At 37.3% G+C, this 26,078-nt stretch overlaps 1 protein-coding gene across 12 annotated transcripts in view; it reads right to left on the reverse strand.

Moving 5' to 3' along the window:
• LRRC2 (leucine rich repeat containing 2) overlaps nt 1-26,078 on the reverse strand; it is a 70,791-nt gene that overhangs the window by 23,757 nt on the left and 20,956 nt on the right. For all 12 annotated transcript variants that reach the window (XM_019470386.1, XM_009272951.2, XM_009272936.2 and 9 more), the window contains 3 exons: nt 25,713-25,920; nt 17,565-17,721; nt 6,253-6,389 (listed from right to left, as the gene is read on the reverse strand). In XM_019470386.1, the coding sequence (XP_019325931.1) occupies nt 6,253-6,389; nt 17,565-17,721; nt 25,713-25,920 (502 nt within the window). The remainder of the gene's footprint in view (nt 1-6,252; nt 6,390-17,564; nt 17,722-25,712; nt 25,921-26,078) is intronic.

Genomic DNA, 26,078 nt, shown 5'->3' on the forward strand with positions numbered 1-26,078 from the left:
TTGTGACAGGACAAGGGGGAATGGCTTTAAACTAAAAGGGGGTAGGTTTAGACTAGATATAAGGAAGAAATTTTTTACGCTGGGGGTGGTGAAAGACTGGGACAGGTTGCCCAGAGAGGTGGTGGATGCCCCATCCCTGGAAACATTCGAGGTCAGGTTGGACAGGGCTCTGAGCAACCTGATCGAGTTGAAGATGTCTTTGCTCATTGCAGGGTGGTTGGACTAGATGACCTTTAGAGGTCCCTTCCAACCCAAACTATTCTATGATTCTATGATTTTGAAAGCTTTCCAAGTCTGTACATGCTTATATCCAGACTTAGCTGAAACCTTCTATGCATCAGAAATACAAAACAAGATTGTATTTGATCTGTTGACAACACGGTGTGCTAAAACAGCCAGAAAGCATAACCTTGCCATTTCTCTGAACTTCAAAGATCAGTTTATGCAGGATTGACGTGGAAATGCAAGCATACATACATATGCTCTTTCTTTGACAAAGTATTCATACGCTGTAACTGTGCCTGTCTCATTCTTTCACTTTGCACTACCCAGACCTCACAAAGGGTACAGGAAACATTTCAGATTGCTTGCTGGGACTGCTCAGATGTGGTATTGAACACTGTTCAAAGCAGAATAACTTTGCAAAGACTCTTTTTAATTTATTTTCAATATCAGAACATCTAACTGTAAGTATTTCTGTCTTGCTGCTGGTATTGTAGAGTGACTTGCCTGTCCTGTGACTGACAGCATTTGCCACACCAGATGGTACAGATGGAGGAAATGAGAATTTCTTTATCTTCCCTCTCTTCTCATTAAAGTTCCTTCAGGTCACATCTATAGATACTCTTGGCTGATGTAGCATTATTAGCAGAATTTTATAGTATGGAAGAAGAACTGGCCCTTCAACACAGCAAAGCTGTCTCTTTGAAATATCAGCACAAAGCAGGTATTCTGTCATGCACAGGAAACATTAATTGGGTGATTCAGTAAATAACTGTAGAAAGCAATACTTTCCGAAGGAAGCACACCTTAAAATAAAGTCAGAACAGTTTTCTACAAACCTATATCAGAAAACACGTTATTTATAATACCATTTTTAGTCCTAGAAAAACAAATTAGTTGCATAATGTGCATGAAAATAGCAAAGGGAACTCTATCCAACAGTTAAAATACAAATACCAGCTTCATACTAATTCTTAAATTCACACACAGAAGGTACAAGAGATTTAGAAACAAATCCATCCATCCCTCACCTTCTTTCTGCAGCTACAGAGTATGGAACCCAGCATAATCCCACTGTGCTAGGAGAGGGACTGGATACAGGGCGTGCCTCTCCTGGACATCTTAGCTAGAGGAACAAATTCACCTCCACAGAGGAGTCTTATCAGCTATGTATCATCTCAGGGAAGATTGTGCCTTAAACTTCATAGTGCACCTTCCCCTGCTACGCCTGGTTACTGAGGTCTAGAAGTATCTGTTACAAACTGGCTGCATAAATGTAATGCCACGTAGGTTGCCTTTCCTAACATTTACATTCAATTTCAATGTATAGTTTCACTCATGTCCAGAGAAAGGCATTCTTAATTTGCAAATGTGGCCAAAACAGATTTGAATTCAACTGCAGATCCATAAACCTTTTCTGCCAAAGGACTTACTTTGCAACTAATACTAATCTAATATTGAAGTCAAATGGAACTTTTTAAAATCTAAAAATGTTAGGCATCCAACAGTAGAAGAGAGAAAAATAAACTGAAAAGTAGACATTGAATCAGCTTGCTCTTCCTTAAGCATAGTATGGAATGGTATGAAATCCTAAGCCTTGAGAAAGTAAAAGGTGAGAGCACACACCCTCAACTTTTTTTAATGGAGCATCAGATTACCTCATTTTAAGATTCAGTGAGATGACTTACAGAGTGCTGGAAGTGGCCTTTGAAAACAGGGAAAGAGCTTTCTACAAGAAATGAACAGACAAGTGAGCAGTGTGCTTGCCTCCTGATGCTATGGCACGAGGCATGTCACTCAAGGCATGGCTCCAAAGCACACCCAAATAGAAATACTGACAAAAGTCCAGGTACTGTACATGCGTGTTCAGCATGTAGGCTGATACAGCCACTTCATGGAACAGGTTGCATTAGGCCAAGCAGAATGCTAGGGTTTGGGGTGGGGGTTTTTCCACACACACTGAAAAAGGTGGATGTATCGCTGCCAGATATTGAATCTATTAACAGAGAATGAAGATCCACAAGATTTCAGTTGTGCTAGAGTACCTGAACCATAGCATACCTCAACTTAAAACAGCTGCATTGAAAAATGAAATTGTTAGTTTAAAAAGGCAAGAAGTATAGTCAGTATACATGCTGGAAACCTGCTTAACAACTGTAGTTTAACTGAAAAGTAGTACAAGATAAAGGTGCTTAGCATTTTGTCTTTCCTGAAGTTTCCCTGTTTACAAAATAAATTAACAGACTTAACAGACATCATAACAGTCTGTGAATTTCTTATGTGGCTGACTGACAAGTTCAGGCACAGAAACAACTGATATGCCAGCAAAAATTTATACACGTATATGGTAGCTGCCTTCACAAATTCACTTCAATTCAAAATGGGTATTTGGTGACACTGTAGGGTTTTATGTAATAACCTGCATTCACCCTCTACCACTTCTGGGTAGCAACTACAGTCATGTGTTATATGATCTATCTCATTGAAATTTCTCCCCCTAAATTAGCTCATCATGTAATAATTCGTGTCTATTTAAAAAAAAACAAAAAACAAAAAAACTGAACCATTGTCCTAAGAAAGCAAACAACTAAATAACCAAATAAACTAAAAGCTTCAAGACTTCTCTATTTTTTGCACCTGTCATAAAGAAAATTGATAGAAAGGGAACAGGGAAAATGGTGACCGACGATGTAATTCAGTCTCAGAGTTCTGATGATCTCATAAACCTTTATGGGTCTGTCAAAAATTCTTGACTGAATTACAGGCATATTATCAATCTCTTTGAATCCATTTTTGTATATGTTATCAGTGTCTGTCTGGCCATTATTCTATGTACAAAACCAAGGTAAAATTAGACTTTGATCATTTCTGCTGGGCTGAAGTTTGCCTTTATTTCTTTCAAGTAAATTTTACACTGGAGAATACTGTTGCTGCTCTCATACATTTCTTTAACCTTCCCAGAAGAAATTCTTAAGGATTTGAAAGTCAAATAAAAATTGAACTTCCTGAAAGATGATAAACAGGAAACATTTTTAGCAACTCTCTACCTTATTTTGTGTATTGGTTGCCAAGTTTTCGGGTTTTTTGCTAATGTTGTAAAGGGAACACATTCACCTACCAAAACAGAGCTTGCACGTACTTGCTCATTTACACTCTCCAGTTGCCAGTACTCACAACACAGGAGACAATGATGACCAACCCTTATGAGCATTTCACTGTTAGCAACAGTTGTTTTAGGTAATAATTGACATATCTGCCTAATTTGGGGTCATAAATACTTGTATTGGGTGTCCATGCCAGGTTCTGGCAGAGTGGGGGCTACAGGGTGGCCTCTGTGGAAAGAAACCAGGGGCTGCCCCATGCTGGACATGGCCAGTTCCAGCCATGGAAGTTCCAGTTCCAATGGACCCACCACAGGACACAGCCAAGCCCCTCACCCAAGTGTGTGGTCCCACTCTAAAAACTTATTTAAGAAAGGGAGAAAAATGCCTGAGAAAGGGGGAGAGAATAAAAAGAGTGAGAAAGAACAGAGGGAACACCAGGGTCCGAGCAGGAGGAGGAGGCATTGCTCCATGGTGGAGCAGATCTCCACACCACAGCTCATGGAAGACCCACACTGCTGCAGATGGGTATTCCTGAAGAAAGTGCAGCCCATGGAGACTCCACGCTGGAGCAGAGGAAAGTGTGAGGAGGAAGGAGAAGCAGCTAGAAACCACTGTGTACTGGCTATAACTCCCCCTGCCTCCCTGCACCACTCAGGGCTGGGAGAGGAATCTGGAGTGAAGGAGTGAAGTTGACCTTGGGATAAGGGGGAGGAAAGGTATTGGTTTAATGTTTTTGTTTCTCACTACTCAAATATATATTGACAAATATTATATTATTCTTCCCCAAGCACAGTCTGTTTTGCCCACAATAATAAATGGTAAACAATCTCCCTGTCTTTTATCTCAACCCATGAGCTTTCTTATCCTATTTTCTCCCGATGTCATGCTGAGGAGGGGGAGGGAGTGAGCAGCTGGATGGGCCTTTGGCTATTAGCCAAGCTTAGCCCACCACAACACTTCACAGTATCTTTCTGTTTTCCCTTTTTAGACTGTTCAGACTAATTCAATATTCTAATTCATTAAATAGTTACCTGCCAGTGACTACCATCTTTTGCCCATCTGAGAATCAAACATCAGACACCTATTACTTCAGCAAGGATACAGATGCAATCGCTCTGAATAACATCAGCCATATTGAGTACACCAAAGACCAAACAGTTTGCAGCATTTTAAATCATTTGACAAAACTGTTCCTTTAATTGTATGTTCGGCTTCCAAAGCTGCCCTTGAAATGTTGATTCTGGGAAACTAATTTTATAAACTAAATCAGAAGAGTTTATGTAGCCTACCTCCCAGGTCACTGCAAGTATAAATTAAGTGCCAGCCTCCAGAGAAACAAGGAAACACAATAGACAATGCCAATATTTTTCTTCTTGACCTTTCAGACCGTGCTGACATGATGTTGCTTCCAGCTTTTGCTGTTACATAAAGCAACTCGCACAGCTCCAATTTTTTTCCATAGTTTGTAAGTGAACCATTACCCAGTAGCCTACATTCAGTTTTAGTGGCTTTCAATCCCATTGAATAGGAGACTGCCAGAAGGGAACAGCATTTTTGAGATTTCCAGGAGAAACACTGGTCTCTTAGGACTCAGCCCTGGAAAGACTTACATGCACAGTTAGGGTTACATGCAAAGGCTACCCATAATGCATAGACATGGGTAAGCCTTTGCGCTACAAGGCCTTTAGAAGCAACTGGGAAAATATTTATTGATTTTAACGTACCAATGATTGAGGTTAAATTCACCATTCTAGTCCACTGGTTTGAATATACTCATTTTTTCTAGATGCTTGTATTTAATTCCTTTGCCTGTTCAGGACATATGGGGTTTTTATTCCATTATGGTTCCTTTTTACCAGTTAAGTTTTATCTGGTTTGTCCCCTATCTTTGCTATCTGAAAGAGGAGGAGAGGAAGGAGAAAGGAGACCTGCACTGTTTGTGTTGTTGCTAGCATTTCTATGCAGTGTCTGCTTATGACGTGAAGTTAATGATCACCTTTTGTTTCTGTTTCCTTCACATCATTTTTTAACAATTCTTTTCAGATAAACTACCTTACAGTGAAAAGTCAGAAGGGAAAGTTAATTACTGTTTGCATTTCCTCAGAACAGAACATAAGCATGGCCAAACCAGATCTCACATAAGTTTAATCTACTCCAACATTGCCTGTAAATCACCAGTAACAAATGTTTAGATAAAAAGTAGGAATCAGTAAAGAAAAGCCTGACACTTCTCCCTAAACCTCACCCTACTCATCCACCAGGAATCAGGATATTAAGAACCTGAGAAATACAGATGACATCTGAAACTGTGGTTAGGTACCAGCCAACGGTTTTATTTCTCCGTGAACAATAAGTCTCAGAGCAGCTGCAGCAGAGAGCAGTTATGCATCCAACACAAGAAACAATGTTGGTGAGTGCCTGGGAGTCCTTTTCTCAGTCTTTATTATATATTCACACCATGCCTCACACATAATATCCCTTTTAGACAGACATTTATGCTCATAGCAACATGCAGTGTTGTTTATAGAACTCTCCATACTCTTTTTAAAGGAAAAGAGACACTGGGAACAAATGAAGGTTAGTATGTGAATTTGACTGTCAAGATGCACTTCACTTTCACAGAAAAATTAAAGCTATTTGCAGCCTTCTCTTCATCACCACTGGCCAAATCCCCTTTGGGATCATGTCCTCCTTCATATATCAGAATAAATACAAGCAAAATTTAGTCACTTGAAAACTAAAACAAAGAAGCTTGGTCGCCTTTAACTGCTGCTAAGGCATTTTTAGTGATATTACTACTAAAATATTATTGCTAAAAACTGTGAGGAATGTGATTTAATCTGTTAAGAAAAGATTTTAAGACTCTGATAAAATACCTTATAAGCCAAATAAAAAAATATGGAAGAAACATAGTTTGTTTTCTTACTTCAAATGGGAGTTCTGTTATTTCCATATTTCCAGACAAATCCAGTTTTTCCAGACTCTCACAATCACCCAATTCTGGAGGGACTGACTTCAAATTATTGAAACTCACATTGAGCACTTTGAGGTTTTTTAAGCAGCCTGTGAGGGAAAGATAATTAAAATCAGTGCATTAAAAAAAAAATATGAAGGGAGAAAGTAAAAATAAAAGACATACTCAGTTTAGCAAAGAAAAAACTCCTTAATGTCATGATGAGTAAGAGATTAATAAATATTTTCTGCAGAGGTCACTAACATTGGGGGGGGGCAATAGTGCTGTATTGCACCCATATGGACTTCCCTTAATCAGCAATGGTTTTGGCGAGAGTTTGAAAGGAGGCAGCAAAGACTTGCAAAGATCTTGATCCTACCAGGGATGAGATAGCTATTGACCTCAGTTGAAACTCGAGAAGTTGACTTTTGGTTTGGCCACTTTAGAAAACTTGCCTGCTAACTGAAAAGCATCTTAGTATTTTTTATAGAACCTGTTCATTGGGAACAATTGCTCCTACTAAACTTACTACATCAAGAATTCTGCCTTCAGTATCCAGCATTGCATACTTTTGATTATAAAAGATAATGGACGTGCATTTGTTTCATTTTTTTTTTTATTGCAATTTATCATCCTTGTTGGCTTAATTTTAAGTCCCTTATAACATTGTAGGCTACATTTAGTCACATTGTACTTTCTGTTCCTTTGATTTATAGCATTACATAATCTTCAGTAAAAACAGGCTTAGAAACATTATTAAAATGCAAAATGTATTATACTGGAAAAATGCAAATTGTACTGTGACATAGTCAAAGTAAGGAATTTGAATGTATCAAATAGCTGATGTGTTAGCAAAGGGATCCTTAAATATATACATAACAAAATGAGAACATTCTATGGACAGGTATTCTGTTGGACGATGGAATGGACGATCATAGAATCACAGAATCACAAAATGGTTTCAGTTGGAAGGGACCTTCAAAGATCATCTACTTCAAAGCCCCATCCAACCTGACATTGAACACTTCCCATGATGAGGCATCCACAACTTCTCTGGGAAACCTGTTCCAGTGTCTCACCACACTCATCGTAAAAAAATTCTTCCTTATGTCCAATCTCTAAATCTACTCTCTTAGTTTAAAACCATTACCTCTTGTCCTGTCACTACATGCCCTGGTAAAAAGTCTTTCTCCATCTTTCTTATAAGCCTGCTTTGTATATTGAAAGGCTGCAATAAGGTGTCCACAGAGCCTTCTCTTCTCCAATCACACCAAATCACACAGCATTTTACATAAACCCAAGAGTCTCCCTTGGACACAACATTGTCTTCAAATGATGGCTGGAGCACCCAAATCTTTCTCATAGGTGACAGACAAACCCTATATGGTAAGAACTCCATTATATTAATCTCTACAGGTTGCAATAGAGAAAAATATAGAAGCTTCCACTCAGCTTCCTCCCAGTTTTAGCTCTGCCAGAAATAGAAACTGAGGTGGTATTTCAAAATTCAGCTGTCCTTTTAGGAAGGTAACCTTGTCTTTCCTATTCTCTGTGAAGTGCTGTTTTAGTTAAAATAGCAGAAGCAAAATTTTCTGTAAGACTACAACAGGCATTCTTTTGGCAGTACATTACTGTCCCACAAGGGTCATTGGGGCTGGTGCAAGAGACTAATAGAAGCAAGCTAATGGTGTAAATGTGTGAACTGCTTTATTTCCTGATTTTTAAGCACATAAAAGTAATAAAAGTTTAGCCTACCCATGATGAAGCCCCACCGTGTTTAGTATCATGATGTAGATAAATGAAGGTATTACATCACATGCTAAGTGGCATAAACATCAACTTACCACCTCATTGCAACAAAATAGTCATTGAAGCAGAAATGCCTTTAAAATAAAATAGAGAATCAGAGAATCGCAAATCAATTCCTCATCCAATTAATCCCTCAGTGATGGATAACAAATCCCATTGTAATGAAAAGGGAACTACTTACTCATTAGCACTGAAATGTTTTGTATTTTCTTTCAGCAATGGGATATGGTACTGGGTCTGTCTGGAATTGAGTAAATTTTCTTCATAGCAGCCCGTACGGTGCTCTGTTTTGGATTTGTGACCAAACAGTGGTGATAACACAACAATGTTTTTGCTATTGCTGAGCAGTGCTTACACAGGATGAAGGCCTTCTCTTATTTCTCACTGTGCTGTCCCAGTGAGTCAGCTAGGGGTGGGCAAGAGGCTGGGAGGGGACAGGACTGAGGCATGGGACCCGAATTGACCAAAGGAATATACTATAACATTTAACATGATGTTCAGCAGTAAAAGCTGGGGGTGGGGGAGGAAGGGGGGGGCAGTTTTCCAAGGTGGCTATTGCTCAGGGACTGGCTGGGCATTGGTCAACTCGTGCTGAGTGATTGCTTTTGCATCACTTCTTTGTTTGTTTGCTTATTTGTTTTTCTTCACTTACTAAACTGTCTTCATCCTGACACAGGAGTTTTCTCACTTTTGCCCTTCCAGTTCTCTCCCCATCCTGCTGTGGGAGACTGAGCAAGCAGCTGCAGGAGGCTGAGCAAGCTGTGTGTGGCTTAGCTGCCTATGAGTGTTAACCCACAACAGATGTATTTGCTAACTTTTCAGCCACTGAAATTTCTACCTCTCAGTTCCATTAGTAGCTGGAGAACTAATGTAGACAAGGCATCTAGTGTCACCAACATTCTATTCACCCTCTTGTCTAACTCTGCTCAGATGATGCATCTCTGGTGCATAACTAGGAGACATGGAGCAGAATTGCTTACAAAAAAAACATCACAAAAACTTAACAGCCTTTCTGGGCAGGGTGATGGAGACAAGCACAGCTTCCCTTTCTGACTTTCCTGCCTTCTGTAACCATGGCTTTTCAAGATTTTTTCTCCTTTCACAGTTTCTAACATGTATGTCAACATTCACAATATGGTTTGTCCCAGCTTGCAGGTATGAGAAAACAAATAAGTAGAAGATGCATCACATTTTTTTTTGTTATATATAATCTCTCTCTAATCTGACAGAAGCACACTACAGAATCTACAGTCAATTGCCAGCAATTGCTGTAGCTAAGATTATGAAAATTACTGGAAAAAGTTATGAGTCTTACAACTGAATTTAATTCTGATAACAAACTCAGGACAACATAGATGAGCAGGATACAGTTCACCGAGATCTGCCTGCAGGGAGCAATCTCTTCCAAATCTGTGTAACGGCTGTTTTTTCACCTCTGGGCTCTCCAGTGGATTAAGTTATGCCACATGACTCCTGAGCAGTAGTCAAGCATTAACCGTCCCTCTAGGACCGTAAGACATACATAGGACTCGCCAGGACCTCCTGGATAAAACCCTTACACCACCAATTCACATAATCCCATCTTTTTATTTCATAGAATCATAGAATAGTTTGGGTTGGAAGGGACCTTTAAAGGTCATCTAGTCCAACCACCCTGCAATGACCAGGGACATCTTCAACTAGATCAGGTTGCTCAGAGCCCCGTCCAACCTGACTTTGAATGTTTCCAGGGATGGGGCATCCACCACCTCTCTCAGCAACACATTCAACAACTCTTTATCACATTCTGTCTTAAAAGTAGTTTGGTTTTTTACATCCACTGCTTTTATGGAAAAACAAAGTTACAGAGTTTCATCCTTTTCATGATTTGGAATGGTCTTCAGATTGCCAGTCTGAATTTATTCATAGAAGTTTTATGACCACTAATTCTTTGCCAATTTTATCTTTAAATAGCTCTTTTCCTTCCCTGGCGTTTACTTCTCTGATGTTTTCATAGGTAGCAGACATATCAGAATTTATTTTACTAGCCTGAATAAACCAATTCTTCTAATCTCCTCTCACAAAATAAAAAATCCCCTCCTCAAATGGTCTAATAGATTTCTTCTGCATCTGTTCCCATCTGAAATAACTTTTCTTTAATCTGGGTGACCACAACTTTATGTATGTATCATACTGGATTGTCCTTCTGTGACGTTAGATTAGGAATTTCATTTCTTCAATTATTTGCATTTAATGAGCTCATGACTTGCTGTACAAATTATTAGCTCCTGAGTACATGACCTTGAACTCTGCAACCATGAATTTAATCTCTTGTTTACTTCTCTGATGTTTTCATAGGTTGCAGACATATCAGAATTTATTTTTGAACTCTGCAACCATGAATTTAATCTCTCTACTTTTTTGGAACCCCACCTGCTCATCCAGCTTTTCATATTTCATCCTGTTTGTGCAGTAACAATAACACCCAAACTGTGTCATCAGAAAATTTCAGTAGCCCAGTTCCTCAAAATAATTAAGAAATAAGCTCAAGACTGATCCTTGAGAAACTCCACAAGTGATCTTCCTCCTGGCCGATAGCTTCTCTTTCCAAATGAGTGCCTTGTTGCCTCTGCTTTAGCAAGTCCTTTGCTCATTTTTACAATTCTTGCATCAAAGTCCATTTTCTTAGATTCAGATATTCATTTTGCATAGTTCACTGTATCAAACACTTTATGGGGTAGCAGATAGACAAGATCTACTACTTGAAGCTCAATCATCTTCTCAAAAGAAAGACAGAAACCAAATGAGTTGGGCACAACTTGCTTTTCTTTTATAAATTTTTAATTTCAACCCAGTTTCCATTCAGCTCCACGTCTCTAATTACTCCTTCCTCTAAAAAAAACATTTAAAATTCTTACGAGCAACAATCTACACAGGGATAGAATTAGGTTATGTGAGTTGCCTGAATGGTAATCCAGGTTACAGACAGATCTTTGCCTTTCTCAAACAAAAGGGGTAAGACTGTCACTCTCCTTTTCCCCTAGACCTGTTAAACAAGGCTGCTAGGCTATTTTTGTCAGAGAAAGAGCACAAATATGCAACTATAAGACACCATTCATGACAATTCAAGATTCTCAAATCCAGGTATCTTGGCTGAAGGAGTGCAAAATTGGGGCACAATGAATCCCTAAATAACCTTTAAATGCCATAGGCATTGTCAGTAAGATTCCAGCCATTCTCACCCACATTTGGAGTTTATTGCAATAACAGCTCAGGGACTGGGGGAGTGTGAGGGGGTGGTAAGGCAGTATGAACAACTTTCACTACCCTGTAATCTGTATTTAGGGGCTTATTTATACCTTCTTAGTGCAGAAGTTCTTCACACTCTCAGGTATGGTGCCCAGCCACAACCAGGCTTAATGAGCATGCAGTACAGCCATTGAGGCAGCCTTAGGAGGGGACAGAGGAGGTGACACCCCCTTCACAGCTGCACAAATTTACAGCAGGATTTGACCTCCACACCTGCCACCTATACATTCAAATAATACTCAAGCACAACTTCTCAATTAAAAGTTGTAATAATAAAATTGTTGATGCTACAACACTGTTGTTAACTATGCTTAATGGCACTGAATTTTCAGTTCTATAAAATATGCAAATTAGGGAGTTAAACAGCTGACATCTCTGTGTTTTCCAAGGAGAGGCAGTAAAAGCAGTGATAAAATCCATGGCTTCCCTGGCAGTTTCACAATTAAGAATATTTTAAGTGGGAGCTGCAATGCCATAGTTGTTGCCTAAGATAGCTTTTATTCCCAGTTTAATTTTTTAATTCATTATTTAAAAAAATTAAACCAGTAAGTAAACTCTATAACTTCTGATGGGCAATGCAGCATAGTAATAATTGTAATGCAACTTCACCGTTTAGATAAGCCTACATTAGTGCTCCTAACAAGGTGTCAGAGACAAAATACAGATGGTTACAGAGAGCCTTTATTATCTAAGGATCTCATTCAATGCAAATGCAGATCCACTTGTATAAACTGGAGTAAAATGCAAAACAAATTTTTGCATTGATCTGCAATGATCTGATAGCAGCTTCCTATGGGCGAAGACAAATACTCTTCTATTTCCAGTCTTCTCTGCTGAATCAGTGACATTGCCTTTGATTTATCTGAAAGGAGATATTGATGTTCAAGTTTACAGGTAACAGTTAAAACATCAATTTTTATTTTTTTTTACTTCTGCTCAAAGCATCCAAGGAGGGATGAAGACTTCCTGAACTACTTCTGCATAACAAAAATGCTAAACCTTTTTTTGCCACTAGGGCTTATAAAAGCTGTAGCATAGTAACACATTGATCCTGGGCTAGTAGAATTTCATTCTTTCTCCAACCTTCATATGTTCAATTGAAAAAATGTAAACATGCTGAGAGAAATTGCAAGTGACTACTACAAACAAAAAATAAAAAAGATAAAGCTGGGATCTCAGTCTGTGGTCAGAAGAGTATTAGTACAAGGCGGGGGAGGGGGGAAGAAGGTTTTCCTGTAGCAAAATAGAGGTAGAAAAACATGAAGAAGTTCTTGTGGGCTGAATGGTAGACAGAGATACCTTCAGGGGAAAAAATGTCGTGTGAGAGTTTACTGAAAGGGCTGAAGGAAATTAATGAAAACAAAATGCAATGAGCTGAACTGAAGATATTTTGGTAGACCAGAAATTCTATAGAAGAGTATGTGACTTCCATTTTTTCATGTGAGCAGGTAAGCTGAAACATGGACTCTGATCTCCCTGGGGATCCCCAGAAAAGGGTGTATGTCCCAAGGGCAAAATGGAGTATAAGCTCAGTCTCCAGACTGGAAAACACTTTCTGAGTATCACAAATAAACATGGAGTAAACTGTTTGGGAAGGGTAGAACAATACATTTTGACCACCTTGGAAACTGAAAAAGCTTCTCCTTGGGTAAAACTTTGGCATCATATACAGAATGGTGTGCACAGCCTCCAACATTCCCACTGTGACCCAAGTGAAGACTGAGAAATAAACCACAGAGTTTGCTAATACTAATCTGCTGTGTGCAGAAGGAGTGTGTTCTAACATTGTTATATATAATGTAGTCACATAAAGCAATGTGACAAAGTCAATAGATAGGAATCTTTGGGCAAAAATAATTTATGTAATGAGTAGTTTCCACAGCAGTGTTTATAGTCTAAGCTCAGTACCCAATGGCACTATTTAAAATCCTTTCAAGAAATTCAGCTTAATAAAGTACTAGCCTTTGCAAGATCCAATGATGTTGAAATTTGTTAAAGCAGTATGTTTGTATTAGATTTTAGTGCAATATTCCCATTTTTGATAGCTTAAGCAGATCAATAAAAAAGATTGTTTCCTCTCTAGATTGTCCAATAAAAAGTACAATTTTGTACTTTTGTGATGCACTAACCAAGGGTTAAATTTTGAGGAGCTTACCAGCTGTACCAGTATGAGCAAGCCATCATTTGAGCAGCTAGTCTTAAAGCAACAAACACCCTCCTAAAAACAGTCAACGTGCAACAGAGGTCTTTAATACTGCCCCTTCAAATGGGGAATATAAACAAAATTTTCCTCAGTTGTATACCAGATTGAGCTGTTGGACAGATAATATTAAATACTGAATAAATGGCAAGGGCAAGAGTTGAGTCTGCAATTCCTCAGAACCAGACTGCATTTAAACTGAGAATATGTATTTTCTTGGAAACTCACACATCAGCACACTGGGAGTCTTATTAATAGAAAAAGCTATTTTAGGTATCTAGAAGTCATTTAAAACCATATTACTTATAGTTTTCCCCTCTGAGTTCTAGGAAATTGGATTAATGGTATGCACAAATGACATTTTATACTGTGAGGTAGGGAAGAGACAAAAAAAATCCCTGTGATTTCTTATTAAAATATGTCTCAAAAGCACAGTTATTTTTCCTCTTAGATATTTGGCATATCAAAAATGTGACAGAACATAATGAGGTACAAAGATTTTATTAAAAGCTCTTTGAGATGTTTCATGAATAATTCATGGGACAAAAAATCCTGATATAGCCTCACTATCCCATCCCAGCACAAAAGCTTTGGGATCACATGAAAATGCAGTTCACTACTTCCTATGTGAATATGGGAATATATTCTATTGGATATTTTCAGTTATAGCAATTACTAATGCGCTAGCACTAACTGATATACAGCAACTGCACTGAAGCCATGCAGTCAGAGCCAGAACTGCAAACTCACCCAGAAGCCATCGCCAAAGAAAATCCCCTGGCTACACCCCTGCTCATGATTTTTTCTGTTATTCCTAGGAAAACCAGACCTGACAACTTTGAGACAGACAACTCCATTTTGCAGTTTTCTCTATTTTTGTTTGCTTGCTTCCCATGAAAATATTTGCTATTCTACAAAAAGAATCAAATCAAAAGTATTCTCATCTGTCTTCATATCCAAATTTGATCTGTTCAAGTGCATAGGTGATTATAGCTAAGAGTGTGATTTGAAATATCTGAGAATGGATTCAAGTCTTTCTTCTCTCTGATTCAGAGTAGAGCATTCCCTTCTAAATCAAGTAAAACACGAACACGAACTTCAGTTCCTGCAGATGTTTTAGTCTAGACACTGCTACCGCAGCGATGCTTTTTTTCACTGAAAATATTCTTATCATCTCCTGTTCTCTCACACCTTTAAAGCCCTTTTGCAAGAATCAAAAGTAGTCTGAACATGGCTCACCAGTTTAGCTTCTGCTGGATGATTTGTTGGTTGAAACTTGGTTTCATATCTGTCTGAAGATTAAAGACTCAACAGCATGCGTGTCACTGCCAGCTTCAACCATCTGTCATTACTCTCAAGTATGTTTTAGCTGTGATATTTACCTACTTGCTGCTGGTTTGTAAACAGAACACAAAATGATGAATACCTTAGCACTTAACCTTTCCAGAGACCTTACCTTCTGATTTAGCACCCAGCCCTCACTCCTTGCTTAGATAGAGCTCCCAAACCAAACCCACATCGATTATTTCCCTGTGATAATTTAGCAGCTAGATGAAAGCATGAAAGGTTTCATTTTGAAGCAGCATCCAAAAACTTTGAAATATCTAAGACCTTTCATAATAATGTCTTATTAAAATAATGAACATTTCCAATACATATTAGTGTTTATGTCTGTATGCATATATAGTACATGAAATAAAAGCATAGCCATTTGCAAGCATACCACCTTACAGGTCAACAAAGAGAGCATTATACAAATTGAGATAAAAACTTCTCTGGAATTTATGCCATAACAACAAGGGCAGCTCCATTGCATTACTAATAGCTGGTCTATCAACACAGGACATTCACTAAGACTGAAAATCATTAGGTAGGTTTGGCAAAAAAGTGCTGAACAGTTTAGTTGCGCAGTCCTGAAGTAGCTTTTTTGTATTATTTCTTTTTAAACTACATCAGTGAATCTGTGTCTTTGGATAGGCTAGAATTACTGCTGTGATGTAGAATTACTGTATAAATAGCATCTATGGCTAACCAAATTTGTTAATTCAGTCATGCAGTGTCTCAAAAAGAAAGGTTCAAATCCAGGTTTCTCCAGATGAGTGTTTAGTACAGTCATGCCCGCTCTCATTTAATCAATCTTGAAAAAAAGATTTCTTTTCCTCACTGTTAAGAGGAGGATGGTGAGTGCTGTAACATTGTGTCTGAGGCAGGACCTACAACAAACAGTTTTCTAATATTCACTGGCCCTTCCAGTCAAACATTTACATTAAAAAGGAGCAACAAAAACATTGAAAAGAAGAAAGCAACACCTTGGGTATAAGCTAGAGGGATGAGTATACTGGAGGGAAAGTTGATAAATGGGCATAACATGAAAGCTACTGATGAGCACAAATAACATCATGTAAAGAAAGCAATTGAAAGAACAGTGATTTCCACTAGAAGCATTTGAAACTTTCTTCCTTGTTTCCCAAGAAAGGTCTGATATGGCTTCTACATTACCCTCTACAGAGAATTGGTTAAGCTAGAATGGTCTGGTTTTGTGCCTTTATTCTGGAAACAGACTTTATTAGCATTCATAATCACTTGTTCTTGTGGATCATTTTCATTAACGATGCACAATATTACAAGAAGAAAGAAAAAATCTTTCTTAGCCTTTACCTGCCTCGATTGTTAAGCAGCGACCCCTTAAAACCTTAAAACCTCATGTTTAATGGTTTAGGGTAGCCTCTGGAAGGGAACTATGTCCTTTTCCCTTTCTTTCACACCACCTGGTAGAAGGTGTTTGTCCATTAAACTCACTGACCCATCTGAGTTCCACAGTAAAACTGCTGACAAAACAGTTAGTGTTTATTTTATGTCATTATCTCCTGCTTGTGCCTTGTTTATGATTTGTTAGTGTATTTAGCTGCCAGGTTGAAACTATAAAATATATCTCGATGTCAGTGGAAAATTTTCTGTGTAAAATATAACATTAGTAAATAAATCAAAAGTATTAGTGTTACTCTACTAATACAGTCGAAAAAGAGTAGAAAAGTCTAGAAAAGTCTAGCACTGATTTCTGTGTTTCAGGATGCTCTCTCTCTTCCTGCTTTTCTTAGTTAATTATGGAGGTGGAGGTTTTAGTCTTCATTTCTTTTTTTTTTTTAATTGTACATAAGGAATACCAGTCATAGGGAAAGCTTAGGACTACTACATTTAAAAACAAAGGCTGAGGTATTAGTACACCTGGGTGCATGGACTCGACCTCGGGGGCCTCATAGTGGACCCAGCTTCTTCAGCTCTCGAAGATACCACCAGTTACAGCAACACTCTTCCTTGTAAGAGCAGTAAATCCCTCTCAAAACATTACAGTCTTTCAAACAAGCTTTTTATATTGTAAGATCAGAAAACACAGGAGAGCCAAACACTAAAATTCTTGTTATTATGTAGCTTAAAATAACAAAGGCCAAAGTATGTAAATCTTAAGAATTTGTTTCTCTGAAAACCCTGATGACATGTTGGATGTACCACTTTATTAAATGTGGATCATTACTGAACTCATTATAAAATTCAAAAGATGGATTTTATGCAACATTATATTTTTTATTCCTTTTTACCACAATCTTATGTTTCAATTCATCTTGTTTGAGGTTTACAATTCTGTAATGCTTCTATTTTTCTTAACCTGTAAGGAACATAAAGCACCACTTGTTCTCAGGAAGAACTCTCCACCTACTTGAATACGAGCAAAAACTGCCTTATAGTCAGATAACAAAAATGTGCCAGTTTTTTCCCATGTTTGAGCCATACTACACACATGGTATTGCATACAATTCAGCAAGTATAATTACAGCCAGAGCGCTGTAAAAATTTAGAGGGGACTGTTCCCTGGAGACAAGCGAGAAGACAATTATCAGTAAATTAATAAGAATATGCATGAATACTCATTTCCCTGCAATACAGTTAAATGGCATAAGTATAAATAGCTGAATATCTTGAACCAACTTACCAATTTCCAATGGGAGATGGTTGATTTGATTTTTTGATAACTCCAGTACTCTCAGATCTTGAAATAATGCAATGTAGGCTGGAATGGTTTGTATCAAAGTATTGTACACATGCCATTCTTTCAGATAGATCTGTTCTTTCAGAGAATCTGGGAATTCCTGTAAATGAAATAAGAACAGGTAAATAGAAAGCATCAAGTTAGAATTTTGTTCTACCATGTTTCTAAATACAGGGAGGGGAAAATTCCACAGCCAAACCTCAACACTTTGCCTCAATTATCTTGATGTAGAACAGCAGTTTGCCAAACCCTCATAGGAGCTGTTTGCTTGTGAAGACTGTTGCAGCTGTCTGTCACCACGTATTTATTTTTTAACTGCTAATGCAATCATTTTGCTCTAAAACTGAAACCCATCTGAAGCATTCAACCTGTTTGGTGTCTCCCATATTATCTCCTTTTTCCAGCTGGAGGATTTTTTAAAAACACATTTCAGTGCTTTAATTCACACATCAAGATATAGTAAAATGCAACACAGAACAGAAGAGTGGGTGTATGGAGAATATCTAAATAGGGTTTGCCACAAAAAAAAAAAAAAATTAATACCTGCCAATGTTTCAGAATTTTTTTGCCAAGATGGAACACAGTCCAAGGAACAGAAACATTTCAGATAAGATACACACATATCACCTTTTGAAAGTATTTTTTCAAGTAAGTGACTTGAAGTAACTTCCTAAGTTATTTCAGCAATGTTTGAAAAATTTTACTAAATTCCTTTAGGAAGAATAAAAATACTCAATTTTAAAATCAGTCCACAACTGCAAGTAATTCTTGCTTTAGTTGTGCAGAATCTTTTTCTTTAAGAATTCTAATATTGTCCCAAATACACAGCAAATAAATTTGCTTCTGAGTAATTTTCAGACTATTCTGTTTGTCCAAAATCTCAAATGTATAACAGTTACTGAAACTAAAAAGTTTTAAAGCCTTTAATTCCTACAAAATTGCTTTAGTTGCTTGGTATTCAGCTCAGATGTACACATCTCTGTTTGAATTATGTCATCAAATTCCTTGAACTTGAAACAGACAAAAATCAATTCATGAAGTTAAAGGTCAGATCATTTAAACTCCACTTTCTAAAGCAGCACATAATTTACCAGTCTGTCCTGGGTTTCATATCACTGTGCATTGGTAACATCTGGAATAAATAATCTGGATGAGGTGCTATCACTAACTTTGCTCTATAAAAAGAGATGTAAGTGTTTCAGCCTTTAATTCCTTTATAACTTCCAAATTTGTTTTCTGTGCATGAAGAATACGACAGAGTAGGAATTACTGTTTTTATACAGAGAACATTGCCCACTTCTTTTTTTTTCCTTCTAGATTTCATAGATCCCCAAGACATTAAAAAAAGTAATGCATTTTAATTGTTTTTTTTATTAATTCTGAAATTCTGAAGTAGAAATAGTGCTACTTAACTCTTAGCTAAATTAAAACATCCAGTTGTTATTAGAGATATACTGGACTGTTGATCACAAGCTGTTCTTTGTTTGGTTGTTGCTGCCTCTAATTTCAGTTCTTTTCAAATTTACACAAGCAGACACTTAGCCTATATATGTAGTTCTGCCTTGCTACCTGCCCTTCCATATTTGATATGGATCGTTCCATTTCTTGCTTCATTTTCCCACTAGGTGTATACTGCATTGTGATCCATCTTCTATATTTGTCAGTTTATGGCAGTTAAAAAATAAAATGCCTGAAATACCTCAGGGCTGGTAATGAGAAATCTCTCCAACTTTCTGGAGTGGGTTTCCACTCCACCTTTGGTGCTGCACATTTTTCTGCAACAAAATAAAAGAATAAATACCAACTGCAAATTCAATTAGTATTGTCTTTCCCACCTGTACAGAATTGAAAATGCAGCACATACATAGAGGATAGCATTTAGTTGGAGTGTCATAGACGCCACTGTCGGGAAGAACCCTGATTCACAGAGAAAGCAGATGCAGAATAGTCATACTGGAGGGAAAAAGATGGCTGGGTAACAGATACCATTTGCCACTCTATTTCTTCACAGTTCAGGTCTGCCTTTGTCTTTCTACTGACCTACTGGTTTTTTGCACCTTGTCACAACAGACCAGCTCCAGCTCCTCACTGACAGATACAGCAGGGAGCAAAGGGGAATGCTTGCCCCTGTGAAGCCAACAGCCTTGCTGTTCTCCCAGACTGAAGGGGGTATACCACAAACAACTTCTTCATACATTGAAAACAGTGCAGCACACAAAGCACTTTCTCAGATTAAGATCAAACACCTTCATAATTTTTAAAAAATTAAGCCAAAATATTTTTTTAAATTCTTTAATATGATATTTTTTTTAAAATCTTTACTTCTTTATTAATTTTGCACCTTGTCACAACAGACCAGCTCCAGCTCCTCACTGACAGATACAGCAGGGAGGAAAGGGGAATGCTTGCCCCTGTGAAGCCAACAGCCTTGCTGTTCTCCCAGACTGAAGGGGGTATACCACAAACAACTTCTTCATACATTGAAAACAGTGCAGCACACAAAGCACTTTCTCAGATTAAGATCAAACACCTTCATAATTTTTAAAAAATTAAGCCAAAATATTTTTTTAAATTCTTTAATATGATATTTTTTTTTAAATCTTTACTTCTGTATTAAGGGTAGTTTAAAGCACCAAGATATTCTTGTGCAGCAACTGAAATAAATTCAGACATGACTTCAAAAGAATGGAATGAGGTTCTATTCTTCTACCAATTGCCCTGACTTACTTTTCTTTCTTGAGATTATTTCTTTATATCTTACAATCATATTTAGAATTTGCAAATGTAAGTTTACAAATGCTTTGCTATAATGTGTTTTTTTAGCATTCTCCATTTTACAATACATTTGTGTTGCTGAAACATAAATTGATGTGATATTTTACTTCATTTACAAACTAGATAGGGATGGGGACTGAAATTTGTACAAGCTTTACGTTTGCTTTACTCTCCGATTCCCTTGTGTTCTTTTGTAATCTTCTGCTGCCACGCTAAAGCTGGCAGCCTGCTGATAAATTGCTCCATGAAGACTGACACTTGGAGGATAGCCAGTCTTTTGCCTTTAACAGCAAAACAATACGTCAAACTCCTTTGATTTTTGGGAGGGGGAAAAAAAGTATTAAAAGGAAATAAATAGCAAACCTACAACCATTGCTGATCATACTATTTCTAATTAGGAGACAATTTACCTGCTAAATATGAGCCTGAACTAAAACTGTGATCAAAGCTCTGAGAAGTTTCAATTCTGTTTCTTTTCCAGCTCTGTAGTTTTATGTGTCATGGACCAAACCAAAACCTTGGATCCAAATCTTCCTCACCTTTGAAATAGTTTGGAGCTAGTTCCAAAACTAATATGTCTCAGGGCCACCTGTATTACCTGACTGGGTCAGGAATTTTATACTTTTTTGGGGAAAAAAAAAATCTCTGGAAGTTAAATAAGCACAAGAGATATTTTCTCTGTCCATTCAATGGTGCAATTCTACTTGACCCTTTGTGGCAAATAAATACCTCACTGTCACTAACAGTTGGGAATAACAAATGGAAATTCTCTGTTCTCTATGAAAATACACAGTATGTTAGATGATAAAACTGGGAGAATAAATACAAATGTAGTAATTAATTTGCTGCCTTTTTCCGTGAAGAAATGATATGCAAGAAGGTCATGATTTACGAGTAAAGAATTTTACCATCACTCATTCATTTACTTGTTGTGCACATTTGACATTAAAGTTGTTTAAAGTAGGTATGCATCCAGATCTTCTGCTTAGGTAAAGCAGCACAGCCAAGAACAGTCCTGCTCTGAACATCATCACCTTTCCTTTGCCAATATTGATATCACAGATTCAAAAATTTTTTTCCTGAATATTTTCTGAAAATCATTTAAAATTCACTGATCCACTAGAGAATAAACATTCATTAGTTAGGAGCAGAAAGTAAACACTCAGAGGGGAAAAACAGAGTTAAAGTGAATTCATTGAAAAATTCATATGAATATTCATGGCATTATTTTGCCACCGTTTTCATTCTGCTCTAATAGCCGTGCTATTTCTCTGAAGAACTAATTTAATTCAGTAGATACATGTTTACATGTACAAAGGATCTCAATTGTTTCATCCACTCTCCATCATTCTCTACTAAGCAACTGATTCAAACACACAATTCAAGAGTCCAAAGTCTTTATACAGCTCCTTTTCATGGTGGTTTTGCCTTGAAAACTCTCAGATAAATAAAAAGGTTTTCTGAAACATACCTTGGGAACCTCAAATTACTCGTGACACAGTACACCGTTCTCATGCTGTCAAGTCTCAAGGGTTTTGCAAACACAGGAGGATTTAGGAGACTTGCTGCTGGGGCAATACAACTGGGTTCTCTCCATTTTTTATAAAGAGAAGAGAAAAGCCTGTCTGATTTCATTCACATCAGATTATGAAACTAGTCCATTTGTTATTATAAGACCTTTTCTTTCCTAAATACAAATATTAACTCATTATTTTTCCCAGCTGGAAGAAATGCACCACACAGGGATGTAGACACTTGAGTCATAAATGGTTGGTTTGTAAAAGAGGAGGCAAGGACCACTGAACCTTAATGATGTTGTCCCACAGCCTCTTCCAGATGGAGCTCTGACAGGGTAAAACTATGTAATCACTGCAGTTATCAACCACTGTCCACAGCCAGAAGCTAACCACCCTGGACAGGCATGGCCAAACCAGTACCTGTGGAGGACTTTCAGGTTCAGAAGGAATCAGTGAGTATATGTTCTTCAATCATAAAGGCTTGATACTAATCCTACTTACAGTGCCATCATTCAGAGATTTCCATTTAGTGTGACCGCACTTTTAGAAAACCATTGTGACTTGAGATGTCTAGAGGCTTAAACTGCATGTCTCAAAAAATTAGCCTAAAAGTGAACAATAACTAAGAATTAATGATCCACAAGGAATTATGGATCTGCATAAACAGAATACAATTCCTCAGAATTCATATACTGTAAAATCAATCCCCACTCTCTTTAGCTAGTACTCTGTGCCTACTCTGTAACCTAATATTCATTGTATGAGCTTTATCTTTCCTCAGATATGTTAAAATAATTACAAGTACAAGGAACAGTGGGTCTCCACCTAATGAAAATACATTATCTTTCAATGACATTTGAGAGGTGGGAAAAAAAGTGACACAGAGGTCCTGAAGGAGGGAATTCCTATTAGGAATTCATAATGTGTGGTCTGCTCTGATTCTCTCCCTTACAAAGGCTCTCAGAAGGAGATCTGAGATGATTTTCAAAAGAGCACTATCCAGGTAATTTTCAAAATAATTGTCCAAGCTACCAGTACATGATGGAGTGTTTTACAAAACCCATTTTTAACCTCATACTCAATAATGCAGAATCAGTGAGCCAGATTCACTGCATGGATATGGAGCATGAGGCAATAGCATCTTTGTAACATGTCTACATTTTTTATCATCTAGACAGCCTGGACACTGATTAGTGCCCAACACAAGCTACCATTCTAACTGACTGCAATACTGCAAATAACACCATTAGTTCATTGGTGGACTCAGCTCATTTGCTGATGAAGATTTCAGTGAGAGCCCTTACACTGAGACCTATAGGAAGGATGTGGTAAAGCTACTTGCTTTGATCTTGACAAATCCCTATGCTGGGGATTACTCCTCTGTGAGACTTAACTTCACAGTGTCCAGAAAGAGAACTGGTACAGCCCAGAAGCAAGACCAATTCTCAAAATTAAATCTGTAAGTCATACCAGCAACCTACTCAGATTTAGCTATCAACTGTCTAGAGGATATATTACTGCTTCTATATTACTGCTTCATTGATGAGAGGAAAGGGGAAACATAATAGAAACACTTACCAGCTAAAAGCAAGTGAGATAGAGGATTCAGCAGCTAGTTCCCAAATGGACACTTCACAGGGCTGTGCTGTTTGCTGCTGCCAATGGTAAGTGGCCAGCCAACAGCAAACCAAGCTGGTTATGTGCCTGTAAAACTGCACAGACAATCCCAGCTCTGACTTCTCCTAGTGTCTGAGTGCTTAATCCTCCAAACTTTCAACTCATGGATGTATTTGTGTGCAAAACACATTACAAAAACTAAACCGCAGTTGATACCACAGCTCCCAGCTACGTAACATACAGGCTTCTCTGAGAAAACTGTCACATGTCCACAGATCTTTTCACATGCAAATTGTCAGCCTGTGCAGCTATAGCTGTATAGTCTGCAAATTCATTTTGCCTAAGTGCACTTATTTGTGAGAGAGTAATAGGGGAAAAGAGTGTCATGTCTGATTCTGTCTTTGGTTTAGAAGCAGCAGTTGAGATTAAAAAAAGCAAAATAAGTGATATGATTTTTATAACCGAAATATTTTTTACAAAATTTCTGCAATAAGGGGAAATAGACTTCTTTCAGAACTTTGTCAAGTGGATTTTTACATTTTTAAAATAATTTTTACCTGTTAGAGACTGGCAATTTTCTTTGATTTTGAAGGAGCATTGGTCTTCTCTAAATAAAGCAGCTTTGATTTTATCTTTGTCTGTAGACACCTGAACTATGTCACAGTATCTTGTTGAAACAGGAACTCCACTTTAACCAGGCTAGAGCTGGACAATGAGGCACAGTGTTTGGGTGATATGGCCACAGTGAGCATATGATATGGAGACAGAATGAAAGTGCATGGTGGTTAGGAGTGTACTGCTCAAGGTGACATAATGTACATAACAGTACACGGATATCTCTTAAATGTGGTCTTTCAGCATGTCAAATTGAAATAAAATGATCTGGAAAACAGAGCAAATTGTGTACGTTTGATTTTGCCTCCTAATGTGAAGCCTTGTTTATGGTGTTAAAGGAAAACATTAATGGTTTGGCAAAAGAGAATAAGCAACAGAAAAGTTTAGTTATGCAGCTCTCTGCTCCCTGATGCACTGAAAATATTTGCACTTGCTACTATATCAGTGTCTAAGAAGCTGTAATATCTCTTTTTTTTCTCCTAGCGTATCTACAAAGTTTACAACACAGGAAAGTGTGCAGTATAAAACTACACAGCTTTAAAATAATTTTCTATATCCAAGGTTCTTGAAAGATGAGATGTGATAGCTCTCCAGCAACCAATCCTACCACATGAATGATTGGCACCAGTTGAAGAAATAGTCTCCTTACTAAAGCTGGATGGGAACCAGTGTTTTCTATTTTCCAGAAATTTAATCTATTTAATGTTTATTCAGAAAAGAACTAAAGCTAGAAAAAAACAAAAGTTGAAAAAGAAAGTGCCTTTATATTCAAGATCAAATCTGGGACAAAATTAAATTTCAGAACAATCAAAAAATTTGTTTTAGTAAAATTTATCTACTTTATCAATTTACTTTTTAACTTACATTTTTTGTAATGAAAATCTCAAAAATATATTTCAAAATTATAAACTACACAAAAGTCAAAATTCTAATTTCACTTTCTCATTAATAAAGTAGTGTATATTCAAAATACATTTCAGTCAAAACTTTAGCAACTCTAGAAAACTTCACACCAACTCTAATCCACCCTTTGCTGAATTTCAAAACAGCATTAATTCAGAGCTTACTTCCAAACTGCTATTTCACATCAAACACAACTGCAAGTAAAAAGTGTTTTTTTCAGCAAGACCATTGTGGATTGATGCTAATATTAGTTTTGATTTGAACAGAGCTTGAGAAAAATGTTATCACACCATTAGAGCAAGAAGACAGATCTCTGAGTAGTAGAAGACATCAACAAGCCAACAAAGCTGTATATTATTTTCATCTCTTTCCATCCATTGGGGAATTTTTGAGAAAGATACCTTATTGCAATATGATTGCTTATACCAAAATTTTTGAGAGGTCTAAATTACATGTTATAGTAGAAAATTTAAAATAAGCATATCTGAAAACCAAACCACTAGTTCAGGGTAAGATAGGAAATGCTTTTGTCACTTCTAACACTGTGAAAAAGCATCAATTTCATATGCATTGGCAAAAAAAAAAAGTTTTGGGGGATTAAAAGTTACAGCGCTAAGCTACCCAAACTCTTTAACAATAGAAACATATTTTCCATTATATTTACCGTCCACTGCTCTCCAGAAAGCTGAAAAATAAACTTGTTTCTTTTCTTATTTGTTTCATGTGACAAAGCATGCCTCTTCTGGAGTTGAGTCTTTCCATAAGTGTCCAAGATCTTCTCATCAGTGTCTACAAAGCCATTCTTGAGGTATTTTGATTGAGGAATGCCTTTCTTCCGGCACTCTAGTATGAAATTCCATTCCTGTTTTATCCTGAAATAGTGCCAAAAAAGCTTTATGTGAATCAGCTGAAACAATATAGCAAATAAGTCTTAAAGCTTGATCTTTGTTTGCACAAGTACTTAACAAAACATAATTATGCAACTCATGTATTGACAAAAAAAAAAAAAAAAAAAAAAAAAAAAAAAAAA

This window comes from Aptenodytes forsteri, unplaced genomic scaffold (assembly GCF_000699145.1).
Source record: "Aptenodytes forsteri isolate BGI_AS27 unplaced genomic scaffold, ASM69914v1 Scaffold154, whole genome shotgun sequence".
NCBI lineage: Eukaryota > Metazoa > Chordata > Aves > Sphenisciformes > Spheniscidae > Aptenodytes > Aptenodytes forsteri.